Source organism: Heteronotia binoei, chromosome 7 (assembly GCF_032191835.1).
Source record: "Heteronotia binoei isolate CCM8104 ecotype False Entrance Well chromosome 7, APGP_CSIRO_Hbin_v1, whole genome shotgun sequence".
Taxonomy (NCBI): Eukaryota; Metazoa; Chordata; class Lepidosauria; order Squamata; family Gekkonidae; genus Heteronotia; species Heteronotia binoei.
In genome coordinates this window covers 66,064,292-66,084,221 of record NC_083229.1, presented here as the reverse complement: position 1 = coordinate 66,084,221, position 19,930 = coordinate 66,064,292, and the positions used below count along the sequence as shown (strand labels likewise).

The 19,930-nt window shown below is 43.8% G+C and overlaps 1 protein-coding gene and 1 long non-coding RNA gene across 2 annotated transcripts in view; one reads left to right on the top strand and one right to left on the bottom strand.

Annotated features, from left to right (window-relative positions):
* Positions 1 to 19,930, top strand: part of LOC132575213 (uncharacterized) — a 112,334-nt gene that overhangs the window by 45,147 nt on the left and 47,257 nt on the right. The window lies entirely within an intron of this gene.
* Positions 1 to 19,930, bottom strand: part of LOC132575210 (transmembrane protein 68-like) — a 52,850-nt gene that overhangs the window by 23,428 nt on the left and 9,492 nt on the right. The window contains exons 2-3 of the mRNA XM_060243783.1: positions 14,371 to 14,674; positions 12,561 to 12,725 (exon numbers count right to left, since the gene is read on the bottom strand). Coding sequence (XP_060099766.1) covers positions 12,561 to 12,725; positions 14,371 to 14,674 — 469 coding nt within the window. The remainder of the gene's footprint in view (positions 1 to 12,560; positions 12,726 to 14,370; positions 14,675 to 19,930) is intronic.

Sequence of the window (19,930 nt, the reverse complement as noted above, 5' to 3'; positions counted from 1 at the left end):
GTTCCCCTGGAGACAATGTCTGCTTTGATGGGCAGACTCTATGGCATGATACCTGAATGACATCTCTCCTCTCCCCAAACCCCGCCCTCCCCAGGCTTCACATCCAGATCTCCAGGAATTTCCAAGATTGGAGTTGGCAGCCTTCAGTACTGATTTCCCTTTCTGTGACTGATTTTAAATCATATCACTGATCTCACATATTTTCTAAATGTATTGGGGAGGGGGGCAAGTCTCTTTCTGTTTCTTAATGAATCTATTATAGGGCTATTTTTCCCAAGGAGAATCTTTAGTGGGGTCTTTCCAGTTCAGATGGGCTAATTCCCATTCAGGGAAAGAGGAAAAGAATATGGAAAAATCAATAGAAGTCCCTGATCCTGGATCTCTAGTGTTGCCTTTATATATAGATCCTTAAGTACAATGTCTTCATGCACTCAGCTGTCAAATGGATAATACACAAGAAGGGTGGCCCAAAGTCAAGATAAACTAACTGAGGGGTCCCCAACCTGTTTTCAGCCTAGAGACACAATTGGAATTTTGGGAGGGGTTAGTATTACCCCAAACGGCTTCTACAGAAAACAAGGCCATACAAAATGGCCATCTAAGGGGGTGAATCCTCTTCACTTTGCAAAAAAAGTTGCAGAAAGGAAATAAAAAGAAAGAAAGCTTGAGGGGAGGGATGGAGAAAGAACTGGGGGTGGAGGAGGGGTGAATAAAAGAAGAAAAGCCTGAAGTCCTCCTGATCATTCAGTAACTATAGCACTATTGCAGCTATTTCATTTGAATAAAGGAAGACACTAAGAAGCCTGCCGTACAAGGGCCTCATCTATTTTCTGAAAAGTTTGGTTGGCACCAAGAGTAGTACTGGCAGGCACAACATTGGGGAAGTCTTCATTAACTTAATATCAAATTAATTAGCAATGCAGTTAATCCACTAAACATGATTAATGAATTTTTGAATAGATTTTATGAAATGCTCTGCACAAATCCACCAGCAGTTGTTAATACTTGAGATAGTATATGGACCCTAACTACGGTAAATCCAAAATGCATAGTTTTTATTAGGGTTGCCTACTAGGGATGTGCATTCGGTTCGGCCAAGCTGTATTTACAGCCGAATCAGTGTTGATTCGGCCGCATACGGAATAGCCTGCAGCCGACTTCCATAAGAGCCCATTATACAGCAGCCGAATAGACTCGCTGTGTATTTACGAATAGCTATTCGTAAGCAGCACACGCGGCTGTCAATTCAAAAGGCGGCAATTAGCTTCTGGAGCTTCAAAGGAGCTGCTTTCTTTGGCGCCTTTAGTGGCGAACAGGGAGGGGGGGAGGGGGAAGAGGAGCCCCAGCAGCCAATCCAAAGCATGCATTTGCAAAATGCATTGTAAATGCATGCTTTGCAGGGCAGTTGTTGTGTACTGTGTAGCTGATGGCCCAGCCATCAGCTACATTGTTATTTTGATCTTTTGCTTACTTGGGTATCCAAGTAAGCAATGTTCTCTGGCCAATCAGAGAGAGCAGTGCTATTTTTTGAAATTGCTCTCTGTAGGGCCAGAGAACCTTTTTAAGGAGTCTTCCTGCATTGCTGTGTTGGTGTATGTGGTGTGAGTTGGTGTGAGAGAGATTGTGCTGTGTGCTGCTGCCTTTGGCTTTAGCTCCTGCCTGCTGCTGTCTCACTGCCTTACCAGAGACCTCCCTGGACTCAGAGAAGACAAGGTAAGAGTTTTGGGGTTCTTGTTTTAGTTTTTGTTGGTAAAAGGACTAGAGTCCCTTAACTTGTTCAGATTTGGGTGGGTGAGTAGCCTATTTGGGGTTGGGGGTTAGGTTCTGCTGGGGGTGTGGGCCTGGGGTGGGGGTTTTTTGCTAATTTGCCCATATCTTAATTTAGTGAGAGGACTTTTTAAAGTGCAGTGCCCTTTTACTTCTCCTGATTTGGGTGGCTTGGATTTCTTGCGGTTAGGGTGAAGGGTTTTTTTTTGGGGGGGGGGAGTTCCTGTATTATTAAAAGTTGAGTTTTTTACTGTTTCATTGTTTGATTTGTTGCTGCTGTGTTGTTTTGCTGCTGTGTTACTTTTATCTTCAGGTTATTGGGGGGGGGGTGCTGTTTGGCCTAATTTTCTTGTTGGTGAAAAGGCCACTTTTTTAACACTTGGCCTTTTGTGATTCTGCTGGTTTTGTTTTGGTTTTTTAAATTGCCTCTGGTTGGTGTGGGGGTTGGTGAGGGTGTGTGTGGGCTGGGTCACGTTTTTATAGAGTAGGTTGTGTGTGTTCTGTGGCAGGGAAGCTGGCACCTGGGTGAGAGACCCAGAAGCAGCAGGTTTGTTGTGGTTGACCAGCTCTCCCCGTGTTGTTTGGGGCAGGGCTGGAGAGCTGGCATCTGTAGATTGTGTGTTCTGTGGCAGGGAAGCTGGCACCTGGGTGAGAGACCCAGAAGCAGCAGGTTTGTTGTGGTTGACCAGCTCTCCCCGTGTTGTTTGGGGCAGGGCTGGAGAGCTGGCATCTGTAGATTGTGTGTTCTGTGGCAGGGAAGCTGGCACCTGGGTGAGAGACCCAGAAGCAGCAGGTTTGTTGTGGTTGACCAGCTCTCCCCGTGTTGTTTGGGGCAGGGCTGGAGAGCTGGCATCTGTAGATTGTGTGTTCTGTGGCAGGGAAGCTGGCACCTGGGTGAGAGACCCAGAACCAGTAGGTTTGTTGTGGTTGGCCAGGTCTCCCCGTGTTGTTTGGGGCAGGGCTGGAGAGCTGGCATCTGGGTTTGCTGCAGCCAGGTCTGCAGAGCAGACCTTGAGCAGATTGTGTTTTGTGTGGCAGTGATGTTACAACTTACAACTGGGTTTTATATTGCTTCCAGGCCTGCCCTGCAGGGTTAGAGTAGATAGAGGGATGTAGTGCATGTGGGTCCTATAGAGATTCTCTGATGTGGTTAGGTTTGGCTTTGGGTGCCCCAGGAATTGGACCCCCTGGTCCAATTTTTTTTTGGCCTTGTGGGTTTTGTGTGGGACAGTGCCCTGAAGCTGCACAGCAGTTTGGTGGGCTCTCCTCAAAACCCCCTGTTCCCCAGAGCCACTTTTCCCACGACAATTACAGTGAGGAAGTGGCTAATTGGGCTTTCCCCATCATTGTTAGCAATGGGCCTTTTGGGGAGCCCAAAGACAGGGACCCCCTGGCCCAATCATTTTGGGACTTGGGGGGGTTGGAGGGGAGAGTCCCCTGCAGGTCCCCTGCAAATTTGGGGGCTCTCCCTCAAACCCCCTGCCCCCCAGTAGCCTCTAATTATGCCCTATGTTGCCATTGATTTCAATGGCCCATAGGGTATAATGATGGAATAGGGGCACCCTCTTTGGGTGCCCCTGGAATGGGATCCCCTGGCCCAATCTTTTTGGGACTTGGGGGGCTTGGAGGGGAGAGTCCCCTGCAGGTCCCCTGCAAATTTGGGGGCTCTATCTCAAACCCCCTCCCCTCCATGCGGCTTCAAATATACCCTATTTGCCATTGATTTCAATGGCCCATAGGGTATAATAGGGCCGTATATTCGGTAATAGCCGTGCATCTACCGTATATGCGGCTATTACGAATACGGTATTCATTAGTGCATGGGGAATCCGAATTTTTTTTCCCCGTGTACTTCCGAATCCGTGTAATTCCGAATTATTTTTTTTTTGCACATCCCTATTGCCTACCTCCAAATCCCACCTGAAGATCTACTATTGCAAGTGATCTTCAGATGACTGAGATCAGCCTTCCTGGAGAAAATGAGTGCTTTGGAAGGTTAACTGTATAGCATTATACCCTGCTGAAGCTCCTCCCCTTTCCAAACCCCACCCTGCCCAGGTTCCACCCCCCCCAAAAAAAATGTCCAGGTATTTTCCAACTCAGAGTTGGCAACCCAGCTTTTTATACTCATGCTGGCTGCTCTCAATATGCATTCACTACATCTTGTACAAGCACATCTATACCCATCCAGGGATGTGCTTCAAGAAAATATACTCTGCCACATTACAGCAAAACTTGGCTGTGCATAATTTTTACTAGTACTACTTGTGAGGTTACAAGTCAACTTCCCCTCTCCTGTCATAGCTATATCCAGTAATCACCTTTATTTTATTTATTTGTTTAAAAGGGAAAGAAAGGAAGGTTCTGTGTTAGTGTCATGTGGCATTTTTACAGTACCATCCTAAGCAGACCTACACCCTTCTAGCTCTATTTAGGACGGTAGTGGTTAAAGGCAACTAACATGTCTGAAATGTGGAAGGAAGGAAAGACATCAGCTGCTGATTAGGACACACCAACATAGTGTGAAGGGAGGGTTAAGCCTGGGTTATTCTGTGAGGAAAAAATTGTAATGAGTCTAAAGATAAATTTTAACATACCCCAAACTTTAATCCATTAAATAATACTGGAAGCGAGGAAAGGAAACTTCTGTTTCGAAAGCAAAGCAATGAATTTCTTTAAGTTATGGCCTTAAGTGTGGTGCTGGGGGCAAAGAGCCATTCTGCTAAAAGACCTACAGTACTGGTTGTGTAGCCTTAAGTTATCGGACAAACAATATTGCTGCCATCTGGCCTTTCAGTTTCAGGGCAGTGACTTAGAGTTACATAAAAAGCTCATTTGCCTATGTAGTGAACTGGCATAATAATGATGATGATTGTATAATTATTAAATACTATTAAATACTGAACTGTACAATTGATTTATTATCTCACTGTTCCATATACAATACTCTGTTGCCCCCCCCCCCCAAGTCGGAATGAAGAGGCAGACACAATATGTTGGGTATAAAAAACTGGGCCGCTTTATTGAAAGAAACTTGTCAAACCTAAAACTGGCAGGGATAAGGCCTAGCAGGACAAGCCCTGGGGTCACCCCCTGACCCCGCCTTGTCCTAAGAGGGCCCCCAGCACAAGCCCACCGTATTCGGGCTGTTGCTGAGCGGCCAGGCCCCAAGCCATTCTCCACCTGGGCTAGCATCAATCCCCCATGGAAAGATCCGCCCAGGTGAGGCTTTTCCGTGATCTGCACTCCTCGCACTGAGCCGTGTAGCCCATCTGTGGTTCATACAGACCACCCGCACACCTGGTGCTAAGCCATAGGTGCTCCCCTGAAAACACTGTAGCCAATAAATCCTCCAGCCTGCAACCGAACAAAAACTCATACTAACAAACCCTAACACTACAAGGCAGTACAAGGTAGGCAAAAAACAGCTCCACATGTGCCAATTCTGTGAAGATGAAAAAATTCCTACCTGGCCCCTAATAAGGCGACCGGTGAACACCTGTACTGCCAAAAGGGGAGGGCAGGCGGGCAGAGAGCCCAAAACAAACTGCACACTTCTGGGCGGGGTCGGGGCTTATATAGCCCCGACGCCGCGGCCAGAAGAAGCACCTGGATGCACCGGAGCTGTCAACCTCCACTCCCTCCTTCCGCGCGGGCAAAGACGGCCCCCAGTCTAAACGCCGGCGATGCCGGCTCGGCTGGGAAGGGGCCGGACCTTATCTATTGACAGTATAGAAGGCATATAAAAATAAGGATCCAAGACTGATTTTACCTGGATTGCCTCTGTGGCTCTTGGCAGACTAAGCAGTAACTGATGTGGGAGAAGAGAAGCAGAGATCTTATAAGAAGTCAAGAAGGATGTCATTAGTAAAATGGATTACATACTAAGGAGATATGAATGTATAGAGAAAACAAGTTGAAAACAAAATGACTAATAAGGCATACCACCAGGACTTCCTGTTTGGCTTGGAAGACAGGCTGCAGCTCCCTAGCAAGGGGGATTTTTTTTTTCACTGTTCAGGGTATTAAAGACCTCTCTGGGGGGAGGGGGGTCTGTGCCCATTAATCTTTGTCAAAGGTTAATCCAAGATGACATTAAATTCCTTTAGCTGTTGATTTCGATTTAGGAGGAGGCAGGGAGCTGCCTTCTTCAGATCTTGAGATCCAGTGATAGAGGGATTGTCAGCCATACGTCTGCAGTGGAATTAAAGTCATTAATTTGACTTAAGCCTGTCGGAATCCAAACACTTAAAAGCTGACTGACTTTAATTGCAAGATAACAAAGCCGAAGTCCGAAAGAAAGAACATCTGGTTAAGGTACTTGGATCTATTCTTATCTCTACTCCAAAAGTCCTTGAACATTATTTAAACGTTGTGTGGAATATAAATAGATGAAGTTGAAGCGTAACTGAATAAAGATAATTACCTTGTCAAGTTTGAACTTTGAAAGTAAAAAGGCTGTAGCAGAATCTGAAAATAAAAGAGGGAGTTGTTGTGACGGACTGTGGTCTGCGGTTGGTGACGTGTAAAGAAGATCGCTTCTTGTTGTGTATTCACTCCTACAAACAGTTGGAATCTAAACAGACTGAACTGAACTAAGGCATAATTGAAAGAAAATTCAGCCTGTGAAAACTGGATGTTGTTAACTTAATAGCCTCAAAAGATATTTGAGAAAAGGACAAATTGTTCTGAATACTTGTGGCTGTGGCTTCTTCACAAATTTCAAAGGCTGCGATACTAGACACGAAATAAGAGCGATCTGCACCAGGAAGTAAAAGGGACTGGCCAATAATACAAAGTCTGTAAGGATTACAAAAGCTGTGACATTTGACATTTGAACTAGGAAGGAATTAAGAACAAGATCAAGAAAGACCTCTCTAGGAACTGAACATAACCATAGAGAAACAACGATTGCCATTTTAAAAGGGAGAAAAACTGTCAAATTTGTTAAAAATCAATATCTCTGCCTAGGAAGATAGGAGGAAAACGAAATTAGTCTCATTTGAAAAAGCATGTTCTAAGCTATTGGACTGGGTGTTGAATTTTAATTGGCGAACTTTTTAAGGTTTGGTGACTTTTTATATGTCAGAAGGGAGAGTAACTCGTGCAAGGGCTCACTCATTTGACAAGATGCAATCCCAATTTGACTCTCTGGAATCGAAAATGTTAAAAGCTATGGAAAAAATGCAAATGGCAATGAAAAAAGAATTCAAAAAGGAAGTTGGAGATCTTAGAAAAGATATAGAGGGTTTCAAAGATGAAATAAAAAATAGAGTTAAAGAGGTAGAAGGAAAAGTGGATACACATGCCTCTATCTTGTTAAAACTTCAAGAGAAGGTTATAATACATGATTGCAAGATGATGGAAACACAAGTTCGTCTGAGAGGGATACCTGAAAAGGAAGAGGCAGATTTAATGGGATATATGGTGAGCATTATCACTGAATATTTAGAGGAAGACCCTGACAAATTTAGGAGTATGCTGAATGGTGCCTACAGAGTCAACTCAGCATATGCGAAGGATAAAGACCTGCCAAGAGACATTGTTATAAGATTAAGATCAAAAGATTTGGCAGGAAAAATTTTGAGCAAAGGTTTCCATAAAGCTTGGACCATAGAAGGGAGCAAAATTAAAATAATGAAAGAGTTACCAAGACAAGTGATTAGTGATAGGAAGAAATACAAGAAGTTAACCGACCAGCTGCGTGCAGAGGGCACAAGATATAGATGGATAATACCTGAAGGTCTTGGATTTGAACAACATGGGAAAAGGATCACAATAAGGAGTGAACAAGAGATGCATAGCTTTTTTGAAGAGAACAAAGAATCAACATCATAATGGAGTACAAACTACTATCTTGGAATATAAATGGACTAAATTCACCACAGAAAAGAAGAAGAACATTTTATTGGATTAAAAAACAAAAATGCAACATAATTTGTTTACAGAAAGTTCATATACAACGCAAAGATAGTAAATTTTTGTGGAATAGAAATTTTGGGCTGGAATTTTTTTCATTAGCAGAACAAAAGAAAAGAGGGGTAGTCTTTTATATCAAAGAACAACTTGAGCCAAAACTAATATTTAAAGATAAAGAAGGAAGATATATCGCTGTAGAAGTGACAATTGAGGCGAAAAAAACATTATTAGGATTATATGCGCCCAACAGAGCGAAAGATACATTTTTTAAAGATATAAATCGGCAACTGGATGAAAAGACATATGATCAGGTTTTGATGATGGGTGATTTTAATGGTACAATACAAAATAATATTGACAGATCAAGCCAAAAGAAGAATGACAAAGAAGGAAAGCTACCAAATTCTTTCTTTGAGTTGATTAAACAGGAGAACTTAGAAGACATTTGGAGAAAATTTAACCCTGAAGTAAGAGACTATACATTCTTCTCAGCGAGACATAACTCTTTCTCTAGAATAGACATGTTATGGGGTTCCAAAGGCTTAGGCCTCATAACAAAAAAATTTGAGATTCTACCAAAGGTTTGGGCGGACCATAATCCAATATGTTGGTCTACAAAATTGCAAAAGAAAACAAGAAGATGGAGAATTAATGAGGACTTACTACAAGACAAAGACATTGTGGCATTCTTAGAAAAGGAGACTGCAGCATTTTTCCAAATAAATGAAACTGATGATATGGAATTTCAAACAGTATGGGACACATATAAAGCAGTAATGAGAGGACTATTAATCACATTGAACAATAAAGATAAAAGAGCCAAAGAAGAAAGGTTGTCAGCATTGCAAAATGAAATAAATAAAAAAGAAAAGGATTTGAAAAAAAGGCCAGGAAAAAAGAAATTAATAAAAGAAATTATGATATTACAATCCCAAGTTAAGCATTTACTGAACAAAGAATTAGAATGGAATTTTAAAAAGTCTGAAACAGAAATCATTTGAAAGTGCGAATAAACCCGGAAAATATTTGGCCTGGCAATTGAAGAAAAAGAAAGAAAATAAAACCATAAATAAAATTATGGTAAATGGGAAAGCAATAGTAGATCAAGAAGGAATCAAAAGAGAATTTTTTAAATATTATGCAAATTTATTTAAAGGGGTGAGCATTAGGAAAGAAAAAGTGGAAGAGTATCTACGGAATATCCAAGTGGCACCTTTGACTGAGTATATGAAAAAGACTTTAAATGGCCCAATAGAGAAAATTGAAATAGAAGCAGCAATAAAAGCAATGAAAGAAGGCAAAGCCCCGGGGCCAGATGGATTTACATCAAAATTTTACAAAACTCTTAAGGATGAGATAACACCCAAACTGATGAAATTGTTAAATACGATAAGAGAAGAAGGGAAAATTCCAAATACTTGGAAGGAAGCTGTAATTTCTTTGATTCCTAAAGAAGACAAAGATATCACAAATGTAAAGAATTATAGACCAATTTCATTGTTGAATAATGACTATAAGATTTATACAAGAATTTTAGCAGAACAATTGAAGCAATATTTGATCAACTTTATAAACAAAGACCAAGCCGGATTTCTTCCTAAAAGACAAATAAGAGACAATGTAAGAGCTGTTATTAATGTTGTGGAATACTATGAGAAACATCCAGAAAAGGAAGCGGCCTTATTCTTTGTGGATGCAGAAAAACCCTTTGACAATTTGAACTGGGTCTTTATGTTTGCGGTAATGGAAAAAATAAACTTAGGGGAACAATTTATAAAAATGACGAGAGCAATATATATGGATCAACAAGCAAAATTGTGCATAAATGCAGATCTTACCAAAGAATTGAAAGTAAGTAAAGGAACAAGGCAAGGGTGTCCATTATCACCATTGTTGTTTATAATGACCCTTGAAATTTTGTTACAACAAATACAAAAGGATAAAGAAATAGAAGGACTAAAAATTAGAAGATTCTCTTATAAATATAAAGCTTTTGCAGATGACATAGTGTTCATATTAGAGAATCCGATTCAAGTGTCACCATTGCTGTTAGCCAAGGTAAAAGAATATGGAGAGTTAGCAGGACTATATATAAATAAAGAGAAATCAAAATTCTTATGTAAAAACATGCAACCAAATAAAATAAAAGAATTGCAAAAGGTGACGGGCTGTGAGGTCACTACTAAAGTCAAATATCTTGGAATAGAGATAACAATGAAGAATATTGATCTATTCAAAAATAATTATGAAAAACTGTGGTGTAAGATGGACAAGGATTTGATGAAATGGAACAGACTTAACTTGTCCTTACTGGGCAGGATAGCTGCAATTAAGATGAATATTTTGCCAAGAATAATGTATTTGTTCCAAACCATCCCGATTGTAAAAGATGCCAAACAATTTAACAAATGGCAAAGGAAGATTTCTGACTTTATATGGGCTGGAAAGAAACCAAGGATTAAGATGAAGATTTTAATAGATGCCAAAGAGAGAGGTGGTTTTCAACTCCCGGACTTAAGATTGTATCATGATGCGATTTGTTTGACATGGATCAAAGATTGGATAATGCTGTTAGATAAAAAACCTTTGTGGTTAGAGGCCCATGGGAATAAATTTGGCTAGCACGCGTATATGTGTTATGGGAAGAAAAAAATGGACAGTTTTTTCTCTCACCATTATATCAGAAACAGTTTACTAAATACTTGGATAAAATATAAGAAATATGGAGACGAGAGAAAACCGCTGTGGATAGTGCCAGCAGGAGTAATAAAAATAACAGCTGAATCCGATGAAGAAAGAGAGATGTCATATACTCAACTGGTTAAGTGTGCGGACTCTTATCTGGGAGAACCGGGTTTGAGTCCCCACTCCTCCACTTGCACCTGCTAGCATGGCCTTGGGTCAGCCATAGCCCTGGCAGAGGTTGTCCTTGAAAGGGCAGCTGCTGTGAGAGCCCTCTCCAGCCCCACCCACCTCACAGGGTGTCTGTTGTGGGGGAGGAAGGTAAAGGAGATTGTGAGCCGCTCTGAGACTCTTCAGAGTGGAGGGGGGGATATAAATCCAATATCATCTTCTTCTTCAAGATCCAAGGAGACAAAATTGAATTAAAATCCTCAGAAGAGCTAAGTAATAAGTACGATTGGTTTCAAATGCAGCAAATTAAAAGCTTGATCGAAAATGATATTAAATTTGAGGGAATTAGACGAGAACAAACAGAACTGGAAAGGGTCCTGCTTGGAGATAATGAAAAATTGATATCGAAAGTATACAAATTATTATTGAAATGGTCTACAGAAGATGAAGTAGTAAAGTCTCAAATGGTCAAATGGGCAATAAATGTGAATAGAGAAATACAAATGGATACGTGGGAGCACCTTTGGAAGAACTCGATGAAGATCTCAACTTGTCAGAGTATCAAAGAGAACTGCCTCCGAAAAAGCTGGCCAAGATGAGTAAAAAGATGTCAGATAGATGTTGGAAATGTAAAAAACATGAAGGTTCTTTCTTTCATATGTGGTTGACTTGTGAAAAAGTGAAAGAGTACTGGAAGATGATACAACAAGAAATCTCCAAAATTTTGGGTTACGAATTTAAGAGAACTGCAGAGACTTTATTGCTTGGATTACAATTAGAAAAATTTCCAAAGGAAGACAGGACTTTAATTTGGTACTTGCTCTCAGCTGCCAGGATATTGTATGCACAGCTGTGGAAACAAGAAAAAATACCAGAGAAATGGGACTGGATTAAGAAAGTTTTATCGTGGAATGAGATGGACAAACTAACTAGAACTCTAAGAGACTATGATTTAGATATATTCAAAAAGGAGTGGAAGAAATTTAAAGAATATATGGAAAAGAGTGGAATGTAAAAAGACATTGGACAATTTTTTAGTATTAATGAGGAAAAAAATATATTGAACTTTGATCGGTTAGTAGTACCTTTAGTATTGAATTTAAATCTATAACTTCGGGGAAGTCAACATTGGAGGGAGGGGGGATTGAAATTCCATATGGGTTAGTACAGAAAATGTATAATTAAGTTTTGTAACTATATGTTATCAATAAATTGTTAAAACACAATAAGGCATACCACCAGAAAGAGTATTAAGGGAACAAGCAGAGCCTAAGTATGCCATACTTATAAAAAGAATAGATTAGAAACCATTTGATTGTGGAATGCATGTTCAGTGACAATTTTAGCTTTGCTCGGGTAGAAAATATGTTATCAGAGTGGCATTGAATAGAGACTAGAGAATGGTCTGTGTCCTATTGTGTGGTAATACTTGGCTATGAGGAATTACAAAAATTTGCCCAGTAACACTGTTGGAGCTGACTCATGAAATATGATCTTTTAAATTAGTTCAGAAGAAGGTGAGCCACGTGTTCCCTTGATGTCTGAAGACTACATTAAGTTCTGCAGAAGTTTATTTGAAATAGTCCTATACAGATTTCTATACGGAAAGAGCTCTGTCAATCTGAGTAGACAGTACTGACTGTGATGGACCAATAGCCTGATTCAGTATAAGGCAGCTTCATGAATTTATGATTCTATATGGCAAGAATCATCTTTCCTAACACACACACACACCCCATTCAGAGCTATGCTTCTACACATTATCTGTCTAATTGGTCAATGAGCAAGGTAGTTGTGTGGAACATATTTTCTGTATGTATACACACTACAGATGTGTAACATATTTTCTGTAGAATTCAGTGTTGCCTAAATTTGGATGTGTATAAACTTTTTAGTTAGTTTTTCTTTGGCCAGACAATCCTTTTTTGTTGGTACTTTTTTTTTAAAAAAAATGATAATCTCTAAGAAAAAAAGCACAAAACTTTAGTTTAATCTGTGATCCTTTAGCAGTAAAAGCTCACCTGGTATCATAAAGAGAAAGTGATCAACTACAGAATAACAGCGTTGCCCATGGAAAACAAGTCGATTAGCGAAGAAAAATGAGTAATCAATAGGGATAGCTCCATGGTAGTAAACAATGAGACCTGGCCCTTGTGGTATGTTTTCTGTGCCATGAATCTCATATCCTGTTGAAAGAATAACACATAATGTTGTAGCCAGGAAATCTGATACTGATATTGAACAAGTCTGAATTATTTTTCTATGTATGAGCTGGATCACGCCATCCTGTCTAATATCCCTCCTTACTGCAGCTTGTGTTCCACGTGCTTTGTACATGCAGATCTAATGAACCACAGCATAGCCTTTTTGAGTGGTCAAAGGGACTCTTATCTTTTTCACTGGCTGAAAAGCTATTTGGATCTAATGCACAGTTTTTGAAAGGTCTTCATTAAAATTAGAAAAATGTAACAATACTTAAGTTCCATAAAGTTATTCTGATGGACAGCAATATAAAGGGTGGGGGACAAATCGTGTGCTGCAGACTGCCACTGGCTTAACCCTACCATCAACAGCGTTCCTAGTGCCCCCAGGATAAAGAAAATGTGTTCCTAAGTGCACATTTTCTCTTTCTGATGTAGAGAAAGAAGTTAGGGTTGCCAATCCCCAGTTGCTGCCAATCCCCAGTTGAGGGCAGAGGATCTCCCAGTTTGGAGGCCTTCCCCCACTTCAAGGTCATTAGAAAGTGATGGGGGAGGTAAACGTCTGCTGGGCACTCCATTGTACCCTATGAAGACCGATTCCCATAGAGCAGTGGCCCCCAGCCTTTTTGGCACCAGGGACCGGTTTTGTGGAAGACAATTTTTCCACAGACAATTTTTGCCACCCCAGGCTCTCCCCCACCCACGTCACATCATTGCCCCCCATGGGGGTCTTTAAATGGGGGGTGACTGAGGCTGTTTCTGCCTCCCTCTCCCATTTAAAGACCCATTTAAAGAGTCTATAAATGAGGAGTACGCTAAAGTCACAGCAGCGCTGCCCTTTCTACTGGTCCAGGACTCTGCAAGGGAAGGAAGCCATGGAGTGAGGCCATGCTGCCTCTTTAGTCCAGGGCTGCTCTGCCTCACTCCACGGTCCAGTTAGGGACCCCTGTCATAGAGTATAATGGTGAATTGATCTGCTGGTATCTGGGGCTCTGGAGAGCTGTTTTTTCAAGTAGAGACACCAAATTTTCAGCATAGCATCCAGTGCCTCTTCTCAACCCCCCCCCTCCCCAAAGTTTCAAAAAGATGGGACCAGGAGGTCCAATTCTATGAGCCCCAAAAGAAGATCCCCTATCCTTCATTATTCCAAATGGAGGGAAGGAAAACTTTTAATGCGTTTAATTTTAACACCTTTTAACTTTAACGCCTTTAAATTTAACACCTCTAAATGTGATGGCCAGAACTCTTTTTGGAGTTCAGTTGCGCTTGTTACAATCTTGCTCCTGGCTCCACCCCAAAAGTCCCCAGATATTTCCTGAGTCAGACCTTGCAACCCTAAGAGAAGTGAATGGTGATTCTTTTCTCCACGGGGTTAAAAGAAGCCCAGCAGCTGAAAGAAGAAGAAAATGTGATCCTACTCCACCCTGCATGTGAATAACCAATCCCCACTGAAAGGAATTATTCAAGGAAAATTGAACCCATGGAAATATTTTGGCCTTCTCTGAAGCACCCTCCTGCTACTTCATATTGAAAGGCAAAAGATGGTGTGGGGAATTATATCTAGGAAAAAAATCTGGAAATTACTATTGGCTCTAACTAAAAACAGGAATGTAAAGATTTTAAACTTTACCATGCATTATTTTTCCAAATCCAGTGAGGAGGTAAGCAATATATAGTCTGGCATTGTCCCACAATGTACTAGAATAATCATTGTTTAGTTTGTTTACTTTTTGATATATTAGTACCATAAGTGCACAAGTATAACAAACACCAGTTAGAATAATGGGGACACTAGTTGTAAAGATTGCCATGGTCACTGTCCAATATACAGCCATACGAAGAATCAGGATATCAGCAGTATTTGTCCATTCTCCTAATAGATAGGATGTGAAAACTGGCACTGAAGTAAAAGTTTCATTTCTACTTATCATTTCCTGTTCAAAAGAGAAGAAAAATGCATTTAAAATTTATTCATATGATCATGGTGTTATTAATTTTAAAACAGACAGGTCAGTTACAAATCTCAAAGCAAAGTCTCTTACTAAAGCCTGTTTAAAGTCTTTGCATCACCATCAACTTATAGATACATGAAGAACACTTTACTAGACTTGTTAATGGAAGTTTGTTTCCTTTCTTTCATTGTTGTTGCTAATTCCTAAAGAGACTTTTTCATTGTTGGGTTGTTTCATATGGTTTTATTTCTTCATTGTTTGCTATCATTTTGCTTTTGTTACTCTATTTTGTAGTTATTTCCCATAGGTTTCAGTGGAAAGCCCTACCACTTCTAAGGACCTTTTTGAATCTGTACCATCATGGTTGTCCACCCACATTGGGGAAAACTCAGGGGAATTGCAGTATTTCCCTAGGACAACCACAAATATTTCAGATATTTCAGATAGATAGAATATAGGGGGGAAATCTTGAGGCAATTAATGTGCTTTTGTTTAACATTAAAGTCTATGGAAGAATTGATAGGAAAGATTTCAGGCACACAGTAAAACAGACAGCAGTGTGCAGAGAGGGAATTTGGCACAAGGAAGAGACAGACTGACACGAGGGCATGGACACAAGGCAAGAAAGCATCTGGGCAAGCAGGGAGTAGCAGGAGGACACTGAGGTAGATTTGCTTGGAGAACAGCAAGCAAAGAGGAGATGCAAACTGCAAGGGGAAATTTGGCCTAGTATTGGGAGGAAAGAGAAAGGAAAAAGTGCTAGCCCAAATCCTTCAGAATTGAATACCTCACATGTGTGTATCTTTCTCGTGGCTACAGCTTGCAGTCAGGCAAGAAAGCTCAGAACCTCCTTATAGGGTTGCCAAGTCCAATTCAAGAAATATCTGGGGGCTTTGGGGTGGAGCCAGGAGACTTTGGGGGTGGAGCTGGGAGACTCTGGGGGCGGAGCCAGGAGCGAGGTTACAACAAGCATCATTGAACTCCAAAGGGAGTTCTGGCCATCACATGTAAAGGGACCACACACCTTTTCAATGCCTTCCCTCCATCCCTCCATTGGAAATAATGAAGGACGGAGCCACCTTCTTTGGGGGCTCATAGAACTGGACCCCCTGGTTCAATCCTTTTGAAACTTTGAGGGTCTTTCCAGGAGCGGCATCGGATGCTATGCTGCAAATTTGGGGCCTCATCTTAAAACAACAGCCCCCACCCCACCCAGAGCCCCTGATGCCTGCAGATCAGTTCTCCATTATACCCTATGGGAATTGGTCTCCATAGGGAATAAAGTGCCCAGCGGCCATTTCCCCCCCTCCCCGCTTTCTGATGGCCCTGAGGCGGGAGGAGGGCGTCCAAACCGGGGGATGCCCTGTCCCCACCTGGAGACTGGCAACCCGATGAGGACGAGACAGCGGAAGGAGGGATCTTAGAATCATAGAGTTGGAAGGGACCTCCAAGGTCATCTAGTCCAACCCCCTGCACAATGCAGGAAACTCACAAATTCCCCCTAAATTCACAGGATCTTCATTGCTGTCAGATGGCCATCTAGCCTCTGTTTAAAAATGTCCAAGGAAGGAGAGCCCACCACCTCCGGAGGAAGCCTGTTCCACTGAGGAATCAGAATCAGAGTTGGAAGGGACCTCTACGGTCATCTAGTCCAGCCCCCTGCACAATGCAGGAAACTCACAAACCCTTCCCCCTAAATTCACAGGATCTTCATTGCTGTCAGATGGCCATCTAGCCTCTGTTGAAGAACCTCCAGGGAAGGAGAGCCCACCACCTCCCGAGGAAGCCTGTTCCACTGAGGAACCGCTCTTAACTTTCAGGAAATCCTTCCTAATGCTGAGCTGAGGAAGGAGGGAAGCGCGCTTGTGGGCCTCTTCTGCGGCAGCAGAAACATCAAAGCTAACTAAGGCAGGCAAACAAATGAAAGAAAAGTGAGCTCCGTTGCTGCTGGCCGCGCTCGCTACCTTGGCGCCCGCAGCCACTCAGCAGGCGACGACGGCTCCAGCTGCATCACCACCCCACGACGAGCCGGCGGGTGAGCAAAGGCCCAAGAAGGCGGGTGAGCAAAGGCCCAAACTTTTGATTTAATTTCAACCCACTGGTTCTGGTCCTGCCTTCCGAAGCCAGAGAAAACAATCCCACCCCATCGTCTCTAGGACAGCCCTTCAAGGACTTGAAGACGGCGATCCTCTCCCCCCTCAGCCACCGCCCGCCTCCTCTCCGGGGATCTTGTCCACGTGCAAGTCTCTTACCCGGCAGGCGAGCGGCGACCAAGCAGCAAAAGAAGAAAGCCCACTCGGAGCAAGAAGCCCCAAAAAACCCAAGCCCGGCTGGCCGAGCGCGCAGCTTGCAGCCGCCGCCGCTCCTTTGGTCTTGGACGGGGAGGGCTGGAGGCGAGTCGCCCTGGCCCCGCTGGGAAAGCTGCCCTTCCTCTCGGGAAGACCCCGGCAGCAGCGACTCTCTTCTTGGGCCTTTGCTCACCCACCGGCTCGTCGTGGGGTGGTGATGCAGCTGGAGCCGTCGTCGCCTGCTGAGTGGCTGCGGGCGCCAAGGCAGCGAGCGCGGCCAGCAGCAACGGAACTCACTTTCCTTTCATTTGTTTGCCTGCCTTAGTTAGCTTTGATGTTTTTGCCGCCGCAGAAGAGGCCCAGAAGCGCGCTTCCCTCCTTCCTTCCGGGGACAGCCGGCCCTCCACCACCAGGGCGCGGAAGAGCCCCCAGCCAGCTGAGCTGAGGCGGGAAGGGAAGCTGCGCCACCAGAAAGAAAAGGGCTCCGAGAAGGAGCGCCCAGCTCCAGCGGCGCGAGACCTCGGTGGGCAGCCAACCCAGCCAGAGGCCCGCTCGCGCTCGGCTCGTCTTGGTGGGAAGGGCCACCATTCCCCCCCGCTTTCCAGATTTTTGTTGAGCGGGGGGAGGGGGCTCCAAATCGGGGGTCCCCCGCCCAGGCGGGGGATTTGGGACCCCTACCTCCTTATCTCACTCTATGCTACGTTGGCTGCCTTGTAACAGTGATTCTAGTAGTCAAAGAGAAGCATGACTGCCAGGGCTTTTTTTGCAGCCGGAACTCCTTTGCATATTAGGCCACACACCCCTGATGTAGCCAGTCCTCCAAGAGCTTACACTAGGCCCTATACTAAGAGCCCTGTAAGCTGTTGGAGGATTGGCTACCTCAGAGGGATGTGGCCTAATATGCAAAGGAGTTCCTGCTACAAAAAAACCCTGGAGAAAAATATTTGTAAGTATATTAATTTACTAAATGAGATTTATTGGAAATTAGTGCAAGTCATCAAATATTAGGAGAGTACTGAAAGTAATCTGTAGAGCATGCAAAACTCATGATTAAACTATTTTTATGGTTGTGGCACTTGTGCAGTTCCACATGGATTTTGCACATGTGCAGACCTACTACAGAACGGTTTTTGAAGCTCAAAAACACACACTGATTCCACAGTCCCTGGTGCTTTGCCCCCAGGCTTCTTCTTTCCTCTGATCAAGAGATTGATTCCCCACTCACCAGTTGCTGTGCAGGCACATTTTGACCTGCAGCTCCCTCCAATTCTCCCTGCACCTTCCCAATCTCTAAAAAACAAGACTGGGAAGGTACGGGGAGAACTGGTCATGGGTCAAAATGTCCCTGTGCAGCAACTGGTGGGGAATCAGTCATTTGATCCAACGAAAGCAGAAGTCCTGGGGTAGAACAACAGGGAGATGCTCTACCCCTCATTATCATGCTGCAGCATGGAGGAAGGAGATGGCAGGCCCTGAAGTGTTTTCGAGCTTCAAAAACCTCTCCTCTGGAGGCCTGCATGTGTACAATATCTATGTGTGACTGCACAGATGACTACTCAATGAACAATAGTTACAGATAACTGCAACCCTGTTGTGTTTTTAAAAAGCTAAACAGTTATACTTAATTAATGTTTGAGATCATATTTCAGCCATAGAGAATAGTTTAAAAGCTGGATCTCCCCAGACCTCTGGAATGAGGAAGGTACTCAGGCTGTTGACATAATTGCCATTAGGTACCCCTTCTGAGTCTTAAAGCACAGGCAGCCTCTTAGTTTGCTGAGGGACTACAAGCTTTGATAGGACAGAGGAGACGGCTAGAGAGATAGTGAGGAAAAACTCATGACAAATCCAACAAGACTGGCTAGAGTTCATTTTAAAGACTATTCCATGGTGGTGATGGAGCCAAAGAAATAGTGCTTCTCTGCCACCATTGTATCTGCCTATCGTAGGCCTGTAGAATTATTCTAGATGGTCATGGATCCTGGCCTGTAGGATGAGATAGACTTCTTAGCAACCCACTGGTTACCATTTTTGTGTGCGTGTGCACAAGCTTGGAAGTCATGGCAACTTCTGGCAACCCCTATTGGGGCATGGAGGTTGCTCAGAGAAGTAGCTTGAAACAGCCTGCCTGATTTGATTTTAGTGGATTTCTAGCCCGCCCTTCCCATGAACAGGCAAAGAGCAGGCTACAGCATAACCATAAAACATAGGGTTGCCAAGTCCAATTGAAGAAATAGCTGGGGACTTTGGGGGTGGAGCCAGGAGATGTTAGGGGTGGAACCAATATCAAGGCTGTGACAAGCGCCGCAGCTGCAGGTTCCCGCGCCGCAGCCGCAGTAGCAGCTGTCCCTCCCTCCTCCTCCCGCTCGTCCTCCCCGCCCCTCGGCGGCCGCCTGAGGCTGGAGGCCTGGGTGAAGCAGGGCGGTGGCGCAGGCATGGAGAGCGGGGCTGGGGGCCTCCTCCTCAGCCTCCGGCACTGCTGCGCTGGTGCTAGCGGGGCTGTGCTGCACCCCTTCAAGAGGTCCCTCACTGCCCTGGGCCGCGCCTGGCTCCGCCGCCTCCGCTGCTCCGGCGCTCCCGTTCTCCTCGCCGCGCTCCTGCTGCCCCTCTGCTGCGCCAACGCCGCCAAGGTCTCATTTATGCCAAATTCAGCCCTCATGAGTTCGACACCCCTGCCTTAGATAGCCTGTGTGGAGAGGGACGGGGGCTTCCCTCATGCTGAGCTTACCATCTCCTTCCACATAACGCAGGGCCCTCTGAGGTGAATCACAGTTGCGGCTACATGACTGTGACAGACTTTTGACTCATCTGCTCCGTCCTTTCCTCGCATGGTGCAACCGGCTGACAGATCAGTGTCTGCCCCTTTTCCGCCGCTGCCCTCGCCTCTCCCTCATCGACCTGTGCTCTTGCCACCACGTCACGCCTGAGGCCTGCGCCCGCTTTGCCGACA